The sequence below is a fragment of the Sinocyclocheilus rhinocerous genome, unplaced genomic scaffold (assembly GCF_001515625.1).
Source record: "Sinocyclocheilus rhinocerous isolate Xijiao unplaced genomic scaffold, SAMN03320098_v1.1 scaffold1956, whole genome shotgun sequence".
Classification (NCBI taxonomy): domain Eukaryota; kingdom Metazoa; phylum Chordata; class Actinopteri; order Cypriniformes; family Cyprinidae; genus Sinocyclocheilus; species Sinocyclocheilus rhinocerous.
In genome coordinates, this window is record NW_015638932.1 from 809,740 (window position 1) to 824,061 (window position 14,322).

Genomic DNA, 14,322 nt, shown 5'->3' on the forward strand with positions numbered 1-14,322 from the left:
TGCTTTAATTAATAATACATTTTGAATAAAAAATAAATTGCTACTTTACCCTAATAATGTGATTTCATCTTACATGCTCAGAATGAATATCGGTTTAAAAAAAAACATTGGTCAAACCGATTATCGGTATCTACTTTGAAGTCTTCCTGTAAAAATGCAATATTCCTGTTGTGAACTCAATTCGATCAATGCCAATAACATCATCTTGCACTGAATGGTGAAAACAACACTTCAAATCATGCTGAGAGTCCAAGCCATGTCTGATGTATACCACATACATTGATTTGCAGGCTTTACGCAGTTTCCGTAAGTCTAGGTGCTCAGGTTTCTATCAGTCTGCTAAAAAAAATAAATGAGTAAAAATAATGAGTGCTTGCAAAGAAGAACTAGATGATCAGTGTGATTATTGTTATGAAAGCTTAAGCTAAAATGATTTAAAAAGTTTCAATTAATTGAAATAAAGCTGAAATAAAATAAGACAAATATTAGATGAAAAACGTAAACAAAAATATTACCTTGGCAACTATTTGAAATATCTGGTTTAATTTGCAATACTAAAATGACCATGAATTGAAATGAATTAAAACTATATATATATATATATATAGCTTCAATTTATTACAATTTTAGGCCTGGTAATTTTAATATTTCAAATTGTTTGTGAAACAAATCTGAAATAGTGCATATTCTTTAATCAATAAAGTTGGAGGATGTTAAAACGCTAGCTAGTTGCTTTCATAGGGCCGGTTATAAACAACATACAGAACTACCAAACTTTGCTATAAGTTTGATTGCATCATATAATAACTGCTGTAAATAGTGTTCATCATCTGTTTGATTACGTCTTTAATTGATTTTTCCGTACATTTCTGCCATATGTACATTAACTGACAGTCACCACTGATAAGCTACTACTAAATATTGTAGAAACTTAATTTTCTGTAAAGTTGCTTTGCAACGATTTGTATCGTAAAAAGCGCTATACAAATAAACTTGAATTGAATTGAACTGAATTACAAAATACAAGAGACTCCAGCGACTTTGGATCTTCCACATTACCCACGTGTTTCTCTTCACTGCCCACAGATGTTATCTCGGGCACAGGCGATTGATCTTCCCCGGGTAATTAGCATTTTCGGCAGAAAGGACAAGACACAGGCCTGCTGCCAGACGCTTGAGTCCAACTGAGAGAGAGAAACTTTGCTACGGTAGGCTTGGTGGTCCGAGTTTTACCCTGTGGGTTCAAAAAGTATCATCAAAACCTGCTCAACCCTACTAAACCTCACCAAAGGGGGACACTGAGGCACCATGGCAACCAGGCTGGCAAAAAAAAAATCTTTGCGGTCCTGTTATCAGATCAAAACGGCTGTGTGGACAGATGAAGGACTCGTGCTCTGCTGTGAATGCTGAGAAAATGTGCATGTTATGCCATCGAACTTGACTGAGACGGCAAACATTCACCACAACAAATGTGCAAATATTTACAAATAGGCATACACCACTCATGCGTACAGATGCAGGGAGATTAGTCGGATGTATTTGAGGAGTTTGATTAAACACAAAGAAGCACATGTACAGCATGAAGGGCAAGGTCACCTGGAGCTCACTGGGACTATTTATACCTCAAGAACCACAAAAATAGCTATACTGGCAAAGATGTTTAACAATAAACATCTAAGTTACGCATAATAATTAAATAATATGTAATTTATAAAAGGACAAAAAACATCCATATATTCATATATTTAGATATATACATATACACTACATTTAAATAATAAGGTTGGCAAGATTTTGTTTTTGTTTTTTATGTTTTTGAAAGAAGTCTCTTACGCTCACCAAGGCTGTATTTATTTGATCAAAAATACAGTCAATACAACAATATTGTGAAATATTATTACAATTTAAAATAACTTCTATTTTGATTTCTATTTTAAAATATTTTAAAATGTAATTTAAAATGACAAAGCTGAATTTTCAGCATCATTACTTAGTGTTTTACATAGTCTTCAGTGTCACATGATTCTTTTGAAATCATTCTAATGTTAATTTGCTACTTAAGAAACATTTATTATTATTATCAATATTGAAATAAAGTTGTGCTGCTTAATTTTTTTTTGCAGAATCCATGATTCCTAAAGTTTAAAAGAACAGCATTTATTTGAAATAGAAATCTTTTGTCAAGAAACATTTATTATTATTATCAATATTGAAATAAAGTTGTGCTGCTTAAATTTTTTTTGCAGAATCCATGATTCCTAAAGTTTAAAAGAACAGCATTTATTTGAAACAGAAATCTTTTGTATCATTATACATGTTTTTGCTGTCACTTTTGATCAATTTAATGCATCCTTGCGGAATAAAATTGTAATTTCTTTAATAAATAAATAAATACAAAATTGTACTGATTTCAAACTTTTAAATGGTAGTGTATTATATGTCTATTGGACATACACAAATTACACACAAATCTGTCAAGTTTACCACTCACTTGAAAAAAGTCATTTTGAAGTCCTCAGTAACTTTTGTTCTTTATCATTACTCTTTTTGGTAATGAGATTCCATTGATTTGGGCTCAGAGTCAAACTCCATTCCAGAGGGAATTAGCAGTCTGGATTGAAGTTTTGCGGTTGGACTCCAACAGGACTCAAGTTTAGCACATTTCTCAACAAACACAAACTGTGCTCAGCGTTTGCCACAAGAAACTCAAGCTGTGAGCAATGTCCCTGAAAACTCAGCTGTGCTTCGTCACTTCAGCTGAGTGTGTGTGTGTAGCTAAAACTTCACCAGACACGCTTCTTTTTATACACCACAGCTATAAAAGCAAGTAAAACAGCCTGGCACCTCATTAAAAACAAGACATGCACTTCATTAGAGCACAGTTTCTCAAATGCACAAATAAAAATATAGCTTATTCCTCCAGCTCGTTTCATTTAATTCCTAAATTTGAATTACATTGTGGTTGCGAACAGGACGCAGAAAATGCAATTTAAAAATAAGGAAGTAGAATAAAGATTAAATTAAATTAAAAGAAACCTGCAATAAGTGTAGTTCTTAATTAAGTTTATACTATGGGGCTGTTGAATGCTCGAATCTGACTGGTTGACGATATTCTAAGGTGTGCAATTATTTTCAGGGAAACGCATGGCTAAAGTAGTTCCTGGCAGGTCTTGACCGCATTTCATGTCCATATCACTTCACCAAACGATTTCAGTTATTTCGCCAAACGATTTCAGTTATATCAAAGGTCCTTACAGCCCCCAACAGCTCTCTCTAATAACTTCATTATTAATTACATTAGTATGCCATCATCAGCGTAAGCCTTCATTACTAGGTCTAAAATTATGTTTTGGAATTAGCAACGGAGGTGTGGGATGAGATGCAGAAGAAATTAATCCTACACGCAATAGCGTTTTATGGATAAAGGACAAAGATCTGACAAACGTCATTAAATACAACATCTGAACAATGTTGTGAGGTGTGGTAACCATAGTATAAGCGGAATAATTGACGACGGGCTGTTAAATTATTAGAAAATAATGCACACCCAAGGTGGTGATGCGGCCACGATGCAAAGCGAAGGTGGCGTTACACCTCGGTTGTGCATTAATTTATTAAGTTTAAAAAGTCTTTATAAGTTTTAGTCCTTAAGACAAATGTTACCAAGAAATTTTTACTTAAATGTATGTATTCTTATTTATATTTAATAAATTAACTTTCAAGTTACATAAACAAATGGAAGATCACTTTATTTCCCAGAATGCCATTACCTACTGAATTTTTCAAATCTTTAAATCAGTAAACTATACTTTCTGTAATTCCGATTCAAATTCCTTTGTTATAAGTCACTTATCAAAACATATTGTGAAGCCGCTTGAAGGTTGCAGATTTTCAAAAGCCCCGATTTATTGAGTCTTTATTGCAACAAATTATCTAATCAGCACAATATCTTGGTTTAGTTTGGACTCATTCAGTTGGCAAGGTTTTGGTTCACATCACTCTTTAAAGACATTGCAAGACTTTACTTTTGGTCTTTTCGGAATTTTGTCAAAGCTTCCGCAAAAGCGTTCACCAGACTCCACCTCAACGCTATAGCGAACGCCCTAAACACGCCATGATCCCATCGCTTGTTGATTCTCTCCCTATAGTCTCTAAAGCCATGGTGTGTGTGGTATTCTGATCTTTGATGTAGTGCTGTCATGGCCCAGTACCCTCGAACATGCCCTGAGAAGCCATGGCTATGCCGCCCAGACGGCCCAGGCTTGTTAGCAGCAGATGGTGGAACCATTTTGAGAGGGTCATTTAGACACAAGGCTGTAGGAGGCTGGTCATGACCTCCTCATGTATCGAGCTCAACCCACTGAAAGACAGCTGCTTTTGCCATCTAGTACTGAGTGATATGTGTCCCACTGTATAGACATTTATATTTACATTTTAAACACAATATTTTCAGTTACTTTATCTTTGTTCTGCCAACAAAAATAGTTCCAAACAAAGCCACACAGTATTGGTGCTGCAGAATAAACTGGTGTTGTAGAATTAATCGGTTAAGTGATTCAATGACTCAGTCATAAAGAGCTTTGGCATTCTGGGTGGTTTCTATGGTGTTGTACATGGTTGCTAGGATGTTCTATGTGGTTACTAGTATGTTCTGGGTAATTGCTAGGACATGAATAGGGGGGTTCTAGGATGTTAATAGGTGGTTACTAGGATGTTCTGGGTGGTTGTTTGGATATTCTGGGTGATTGCTAGGCTAGGGTGTTTTAGATGGTTGCTAGGGCATTGAAAGGTGGTTGCTAGGGTATTACTAGTCGGTTGCTTACTTGTTTTGGGTGGTTTCCAGGCAGTTGGTGTTTTGGATATTCTGGGTGGTTGCTAGGGTATTTCATATTGTTGATAGGACATTAATAGGTGGTTGCTAGTGTGTTTTAGATGGTTGCTTCATTCCTGAATGACTGAGTTTTTGAGCAAATCAGTTGAGTGATTCAATTAATCATTTCCTAAATGAATCTGCATTTTTAGAATGAATTGGTTGAGTGATTCAATGAATCAGAATCAGTGTTTAAGAATGAATCAGTGAGTGACTCAATGACTCGCTCATAAAAACATCACTTACTTCATTCCTGAATGATTCAGTGTTTTGAGTAAATCAGGTGAGTGATTCAGTGACTCACTCATAAAGACTTGTTTAATTCCTGAATGATTTGGTGTATTTGAACAAATTGGTTGAATGAATGAGCCATGACACACTTGTCAACACCTGCTGGTGTAAATACGTAACCTGCAGAAAGATTTGTGGTAAGTTCCCACCACTAATACACAGACTAACAGTCTGTGATGCAAACAGTGAAAAGTCTAACCGTATAAAAAGAAAAAAAGAAAATGTTAGGGAAGTGAAAACTGTATTAAAAGCTTTTTTTATGAAACAGCTACTGTTTACTCCTAAATTGCCATAATCCTCCACAAAAGTGCAAAACATTTTAAAGACCCAATAAAGAATTTGGGACATGGTTATTATTCTGTCCTTGCTCATTTCTCCCCTGAGGTCTCGCAACGACAACCTCCCACCCACCACTCTTCTCTTATTGTTTTAGTGGCTTAATTCAGATTCCTGACCACAGTTTCCTGCTCTCAAACAAAGGCTATGGCCCTGTGATATGATTTGGTCTTCCTGCAACACTCGTGTCTGACCTCCCAGAGAAGGTGTGACCTGCTCTCTAGACCAAAGATGAGTCAAGGCCTGTTGTTTCTTGTCCATCTCTGCTTTTCTCGCTTTCCTTCACTCTTAATCAGTCTCCGTGAGCTCATGTTGATATGTTTTGACATGTCAGGCACCTGGTTTAAGGATTTGGGATTATTTGTCGGTTCTGTGGAGAGCCACCTAGTCGCTGTCACTCAATCTTTTTACACTTGGCCGTCACGGCTGCCCGTCAAGTGGGCACATTTGGAGATGCAGATGCTGGCTTAATTAGACCTGACAGGGCCAGGGTGCTCGTCTCAAGCTGTTTTGTTGCAAGGAAGTGAGGATAACAATCAGAATGACAACCGTCTTAATTTTACATCTTCTCTCTCTCCTTCTGTCTCTTTTCTTTCATTCTCTGCATCTGCCCTGTTTCCTCTCTGTCACTGCAAGCTGCTTTTCTCATTTCGTTCTGGATCCACTGGTCTCATGTCAGCTTGAAAGTACGAGCATGACTTGTAAAGAGGGATGTGCGATGTATCTGTGATCATACTGTTATCGGCCAATATAAGCGTTTTTTAAAAGGAGAAGTGTCATTTTTTCAACTTTCTCCAACCCCAACTTCATCTCCCAAATATAGGTCTGGAAAACGTGTCTGACACACTAGTGTTAAAGAAATGACACACTAAACCTTTAAATGACAAACACAAAATGGCATAGATTGCAACCAAGATGCTAGGGTTGAAAAAAAAGTAATTCTGGGTGGTTTCTAGGGTGTGCTAGGTGATTGCTAGGATGTTCTATGTAGTCACTAGGTTGTTGTGGGTTGTTAAGATATTCTGTATGGTTGCTAGGGCGTTCAGGGTGGTTTACATGGCATTCTAGGTGATCGCTAGGATGTTCTGAGTGATTGTTTGGATATTCTAGGTGGTTGCTAGGGTGGTTTAGATCGTTGTCAGGGTGTTCATAGGTGGGATTAGGCATTCTGGTGGTTTCTAGGGTGTTCTAGGTGATAGCTAGGATGTTTTGAGTGGTTGTTTGGATATTCTGGGTGGTTGCTAGGGTGTTTTAGATAGGGTGTTAACAGGCGGTTGTTAGGGTGCTTATAGGTGGTTGCTTGAACGTTTTATGTGATCACTAGGATAATCTGGGTGGTTGTTAAGATATTCTAGGTGGTTCCTAGGACATTCAAGGTTGTTTGTTGGTTGCTAGGGTGTTCTTTTGGATGTTCTAGGTGGTTGCTAGGATGTTCCGGGTGGTTGCTAGGGTGTTTTAAATAGTAGCTAGGGCGTTAGCAGATGGTTAATCTGGGCGGTTGCTAGGGTGTTAATAGGTGTTTTTTTAAGAACTTTCTGGGTGTTTGCTAGTGCATTAATAGTTGACTGCCTGGGTGTTTATAGGTGGTTGCCAGGGTGTTTTCTATGATTGTTAGTGTGTTAACAGGTGGTTGCTAAGGTGTTCTGGGTGGTTGCTAAGTCATTCTATGTGGTTCCTAGGGTGTTATATGTGGTTACTAGAGCATTCTGGGTAGTTGCTAGAATATTCTGGGTGGTTGCTAGGGTTTTGGGTAAGTGGTTGATATTGTATTCTAGCTAGTTGCTAGGTTGTCCTGTGTGGTTGCTTACTGGACCAAGTCAGAACTGCCCAACCCAAAATCTCTATAATAATCAGTTCCCTAGATACCGTTCAGGTCCCTCCTTATAGGCAAATCTGTAACACTGATCATTTAGAAAAGTAACAACACAATCTTCTGTCCACGGCGCAGACATTCAGAGGTTTGTTTAAATCACTAACCCTAAGTATGAGCAATAATAGAAGTGATGCTTGCCTTAGCAAACACCACTAATGAGGAATTAATAATTATTCCCAGTATTGCTCACCAATTCTCTACTGATTTGTTCCTGCTCATGCGGTATGAGATCTTAGATGAGTTCTGAAGCACACACACACACACACACACACACACACACACACACACCACAGACACACTAACTTTTATCCTTGTTCATCTCATAGATTTTATTAGATTTCAAACAACCTTTTCATATTAATCACATCTGTATAGATACCAGTGATTTAAAACATTCTATGTTAGTCCTTCTTTCTTAAACATGTACAATACATAATTTGTCAAAATTAATATTTTGAAGCAAACCTGCTCTAAACTACTAAAGTTTCATCATATCTGTATTTTAGATTAAAATGACAGTCTTTAAAATTATTCTGCATCATTTTATTTTATAAAAGAAGCTTAAATGCATGTATTTATGCATTGCTTAATCCAAAGAGCCGAAGTGCCATTCACAGAGATTGTATTTAAAACATATGAGACGCAGTGAAAAGGAATAAACTTCCACAAATTTGTGACGTGTTTTCTAAAAGCTTAAACTATAACTTTGCATGGCTTTCTATACATCTCTTGTGAGACGCGAGTGCAGCAGTCATATTTGTCCGACTAAAAAAATGCGCTGAATATGCGTTCTGAATGGCTTGGTTTCGGTTTTAACCTAATCAAGATCTTCTCCGCATTGAGCTTCTATATTTCTCTAATATTTTGAATGAATAACGCAGCAGCGGCGCGTCTCGTGGGCTAGACTAACAAAACATTAAAATGCAACAACGTCACTTACATCATCACCGCATCTCGCGCGCCACTGATGACACTCCCTGATGCACACCTAACATTGCAAATGTTTAATTTAAATTAGACTAATATTCATTCTTTATTTACAATCTCCTCATCACAGGCAGGCACAGCACTCATTTCAGCATGTGTTCGTGTTTGTGTGTGCTGTGTGCGTCACCCATAGCATGTGCCTATAATCATGCGCTATATCGAACATTTTTTCTATCGTTATCGAAGAAGGTGTACCGTCGATAATTATCGATACCGTTTTATCGCCCAGGCCTACTTTGCAGCCTCATCTTTCGGATGTGAAAATAAAAGAATTTACTTTCACAGCGTAGGACACAGCGTCTTCTCGACATGATGTTAACCACACAAACAAGCTATAGTGTTTGAGGGCGGGTCAAGTGGCCGGCAAACATATTACATCGTCGGGCATTATGCAAATGTGTTCCTCTGTGATGTGTAGCCATCGTGGAAGTGGGATTCGAATTACTAACGACTTGTTTAGGCTGTTCAGAGTCGATTCTTTCTTTTGGGAGACAATAACTTTATTTATCGTGCACTTTTGGCTTTACAACTTTGCAGATCATTTACATTCACATACAGCTACATTACACACTGCATGAAAGGCAATATTCGAAATGGCATAATAGGGGAACTTTAACAAACAATTCAGACAAAAGTGTTTCGTGCAAGAAACATCGGACACTGGATACGTCACTTTCCTTACAAAACCAGAGCTTCTATTTTCTGACTCAGTCGTTCCTTGAAAGTCTCAATGAAGTTGGCTTTTCCAGCAGATGTGTGTAATCATATAAACTATAATTGCAAACTTTGCCGAGCCCTGGACACAACCTTCAATCTCTGGAAAATGAAGTGCTGGACATCTGGGTGGACGGGAGCATGGCTCCGGGCGCTGAAATGACAGAGTTCAGGGCTCCGATAAGTGCTTCTGAAAAAAAGCCTTAGTTCCAATTTAGATTGAGTTTTTGTTTTAAAGTGGCCCAGAAGAGAACAGATGACTGTCACCCTTGCCATTTTCAAACCTTGTGATTTCTAGGAGGGATTTGTGCAAAATTGTACAATTTTGTCATTTCTGTGATTCTGTCTTGCTTTTCCCCCTTCTTTTCCTACTGTTTCAGCAGATTTTTATTCATATTTTCTTGCTGTCTTTCATGCATAATAAATCGCACGTCTCACATGGTCTCGTTTTCATAACATCATGTTGGATGCCCCATTTGTCATTTATTATTTCATTTTTACGCAAGGTGCCAAGATAGTGCAGAAACTGTTGAAAGGTAGCAAGCAGAGCAAGTGTTCTCAATACTATTTTAACACTAAAAGGCATAGTTCACTCCAAAAATTGACATTTTATCCTCATTTACTTTATTGCGCCAAACCTGTGTGACTTTCTTTTGTCTGTGGAACACAGAAGATTATATTTTGAAGGACGTTGGGATCTAAACAACACTTGGACCCCAATGACTGTCATTGTACGGACAAAAAAAAAAAGCTTATTTTTATTGTTAACTAAAATTATAAAAAATTGTTTTTGGTAATTGAAAAACTTAAACTTCAATGATAATTAGAAATGTTGTCTTGGCAACTAACTGAAATAAGCTAAAAAGTACTGAAATAAAATAACAAAAAACTCAACTATATAGAAATATATTAAAAAATGTCAAAAACATAAATATTAAACTAAAATATTAAACAAAAAATGAAAATATAATAACAAATATAAATAATACTAAAATAACACTTGTTTGGAGCAACATGAGGGCGAGTAAATGATGACAGCATTTTAATTTGGGGTAAACTATCCCTTTAAGGGAGCAGTTAAATATAGTTTAACCATTCCTTTAAATATGATTATCATGATTCATCTTTAAAAAGAATAAATAATACATAAATAAAAAAATGCAATTGTCTATTGTTTTGGCTTTACTACTCTAGTTGAATTAATTCTAGAGAATATTAAAATATCTACAGCTATCGCTGTGGAAAATCTTGCCTTTGTCTTATATTTATGACCGGAAAGAGAGCGCTAATGAAACACTCATCCCTGAGCATCATCAGGATGAATGACAGACTCCCATAATGCAATGGGAGGGGGCCACCAGACAAGACAAATGCATGGATCAGACGGCGAGATGCACATATCTTGCTTTCTTAATGATCCAAAGAGTTATTTATTAATACTGTTTTAGTTATTTATTAAGCGAGATGTGTCTGGTGCTGGGAGTTTCTGCTGATAAACAGCCCTCGGTTTGCACATTAAGACCAAGATGATACGAAGACGTGCTGTTGTCATACGGATGAAAAAACATGACAGGAAGCTAGGAGGATTACTGCAGCTGAATTTGCATGTGTGCCCAGCGGTGGGGCGTGTAGAAGCAGGATGTCAAGGGACGGGTCAGATCACTTGAAGCTCTGGGCGACGCAGACACACACACACACCCACACAAACTACTACCTAGAGAACATGCTAACTAGACAACATCAGGATCTAAAAATACATCTGACTTCATGCAGTGTGCATGCAGGAGACCATACCACGAATATTGCAAGCCTTCAATTTTACAGCAAAACTCCTCCAAAAAAAGATACAAAGGGGTTGAAAAAGAAAGGTGGGGATATATGGAAATAAGAGGTTGTAATATAGTTTGCAGGGCAGATCAGAAAAGAAACCGACATGATTAAAGGGTGAAAGAGAAACTCAAAGTTGCAAAGGAATTCACAGATGAACACAATTTCATTTTAACACAATAATGGCTGACTGTACTTTTGAAAGTGGCACTTAAAGTACAAATCTGGGCTTGAAACACTTAAAAAAAATGTAATTATTTTCTGACTGAAGTGAAAGAAATTAAAGGAGGATCATAACCTTTTATGATTATGTGGTAGCTCAGGAAATATGACATTGGGTTTGTAGTGTTAAAGACAAAAAAAAAAAGGATCACATTATAATGGTTATTCCAGTGAACAGGATAACAGTGCTGTGCAGTGAGCAGATCCCTGCTGAGTCTAAGCAGATGAACAGATTAGTCTGAGTACTTTAGATCTGGCCACAAGCACACCGCGAGATGAACCCCGACAATCTGAGCTTTGAATCAGTGCCTGAGAAAGCAGCCAGTAAGAAAGAAAGAAAGAAAGAAAGAAAGCACACATGCACTCACTCGTGAAGGGTCGTACTCCGGTCGTCTTCGGGCTGTCAGGTCGTCGTAGGATGGAGCTGGTCTCACCTGCTGAAGCTGATTCCTGATTTGCTGCAATCGTTCTTCATTACTGCAACATGCAGACAGAGAAACAAGACCGTTAAGAAACGCTCTCCATTCAAACACTCTGGTTAACAAACTCACCAATCTGAGTGATGACCTTCTAATTCTAATCAGGGTTATTATAGTTAACTAAAAAAAAAAAAATAATTATTGCTTGAAATTAAATAAGCGTTAACGAGAAAAAAAAAACACGTATTCAGCTAGTTGCCAAGGCAACATTTCTCATGTTCATTTATGATGTACTGAAATAACTAAAACTGAAATATAAATTTATTAAAACTACAGACATATTTGAAAAAACAAAATGACAATTAAAAAAAGTCAAAAACACAACAAAATTACTCAAACTTTAACTAAAATTAACATGAAACTGGAAAATATGAAAATAAAAACATTCAAAATATTAAAAACCTTAATAGTATCTCAATGATACTAAAATAACATGATAAATGATTCTAATACCAAATTATTAGATAAAGTTATACAACTGCAATCATTATAAAAAGACAGTCCATCAGATGAAAATGTAAACAAACATATGAATGAAAAGTAAGGGAAAACTAGTAGCAAATAAGTAACCACAGCAAAAACAGTAATCATTTATACCACAGTAAACCTCTCATCCTACCGTTTAAAAAAAGTGTTTGACTTGAGGCCGAAGTTAATGTGAAATTCTGTTTGTCCGATTTCCAAAATGAATGCAGCTAAAATAAACTGCACTTGATGTAAAATTCAGTGCATTCAATTATCCATCTGTAAGCTCCATAAACACACATGTAACCTAAGGGCATGTATTGATTCAGAGCAGAACTAGCATTATAAAATCAGCATTTAAACTCTGTCAACTTTTACTTCAAATGAATAGTACAGCAACCATATAGAAAATAGAAAAGAAAAATATTTTTCATCAAATATTATATATTTTTCATCAAATTTCCTCTCCACAGCACCATATATATGTAACTAAATATGCAATAATTGCATATGTAATTATATGAATATGTAATTGAACGTTAATAATTAACAACTATAATATATAATTATTAATATAATTAATAATGACATATTATATGTATTAATATTAATTACATACTCATATAATTACATATTAATATATAATTATCATAATTTAATATCTCTCTCTCTCTCTCTCTCTCTCTATATATATATATATATATATATACTGTATATATGTTACAATTAATATACAACTTACACATATTAATATCTAATTAATTATTATAAATATTATAATAATAATAATAATAATTATTATTATTATTATTATTTAGGCATAATTACATAGGCAATTACATTAAAAATAATTAAATATATTTAATGACATACTATAATTACACATATTTCATGTGCAGTTAAATAGTTATTGAAATAAATTTAATGGCATTTTGTGGCAATTAAATATGTAAAATAACAAATAATTTATTTGATTGCATATTTAATAACTTATTCAATTAATTATTTTTATTAATCTAAATAAATAAATACATAAAAAAATAACCAAACAAACCTGACTTAAAGTGAACATTTGAAATTACCTGGTAGTGCTATGATACATGTCCAAAAAGATAAAACAATTAATAAAAAAATATATAAAATAAAAATTCCTGTACCAAAAGAACAAATGATTGAACTTATGTCTGCTACAAATGTCTAACTTTCTAGAAACTTCATCCACAGATGTTGCCAACTTCAAAATAATTGAAAATACTAGAGGCAGCGATTTATGGCACTCCAGCAGCTGGCGGAGGACAAGAGGAGCAGGGAACGGCATCCATTATCTAATCCCACAGAATGCAATTAGAGCTGCCATTTTGATTGAGAGTCCACATGACCCTCTGAACGAGAAACACTATCAATGTTTAATTAGCTCCTGTCGAGCATGTATGCATCATATTCATATTAGTTACAGGACTGGAGCTGACCTGAAGTGCTTTAGAGGAACTGGCGGAAGAAACAAAGGGAAAAAGAATACTGCAAAAAATACCTCACATTTACAAAGATAATTAAACACACACATCCACGTACAAATGAGAGACCATCTGAAGACCGACTGTCATCACCAGTTCATTTAGTGTATTATGATAGCGAGTAAAGCCGGAGATATTACCTTTCCCTCTCTGAGACAGAGAATTAGACAGACAGAGCAAGCTGAGATCATCATCACAGACCGAGGCTGTTTCCTGCTGTGATTTACCCGTTTACATTACATTTGAGAAAAGCTAATTAGTGCTTGTGTTGAGCAACAGAATGCAGTGCTAACTATGAGCGTGCGTAAGCTCTAGACATGAATGTGAGTGATTTTTGCCTTCCCATTTTGTCTAAATCATTCACCAGCTTTCTTACTCTCTTCACACCAACTTTGGTCAGAAAATCAATAATTTATAATATTTTATTATTATATATTTTACATTAAATATTTATATTTAAAGTATCTTTATGTGAAATATATTTAAAAATATGTCTTTAAAATAAATAATTTAACATATCTAAAATATTGTGCCAAGATAATGTATTTTTATATTTCTAAGCCAATTAAAATTAAAAAAAAATTAAAAAATACTGTTTCGATGATGTTATGTTAGATAGTTTTGGTGGTGCAAACTGTTTTTAAATATTAAATTAATGAACAATTAAATATATTTACTGACATATTCAGTTATAATTACATATGCAATTAAAGAAGTAAAATTAATTTATTTTATTGCATATTT

General features: G+C 35.4%; 1 protein-coding gene across 1 annotated transcript in view; it reads right to left on the bottom strand.

The window, feature by feature from the left end:
* Nucleotides 1-14,322, bottom strand: part of LOC107750057 (partitioning defective 3 homolog B-like) — a 177,748-nt gene that overhangs the window by 21,917 nt on the left and 141,509 nt on the right. The window contains exon 22 of the mRNA XM_016565315.1: nucleotides 11,489-11,597. Within this exon, the coding sequence (XP_016420801.1) occupies nucleotides 11,489-11,597 (109 nt within the window). The remainder of the gene's footprint in view (nucleotides 1-11,488; nucleotides 11,598-14,322) is intronic.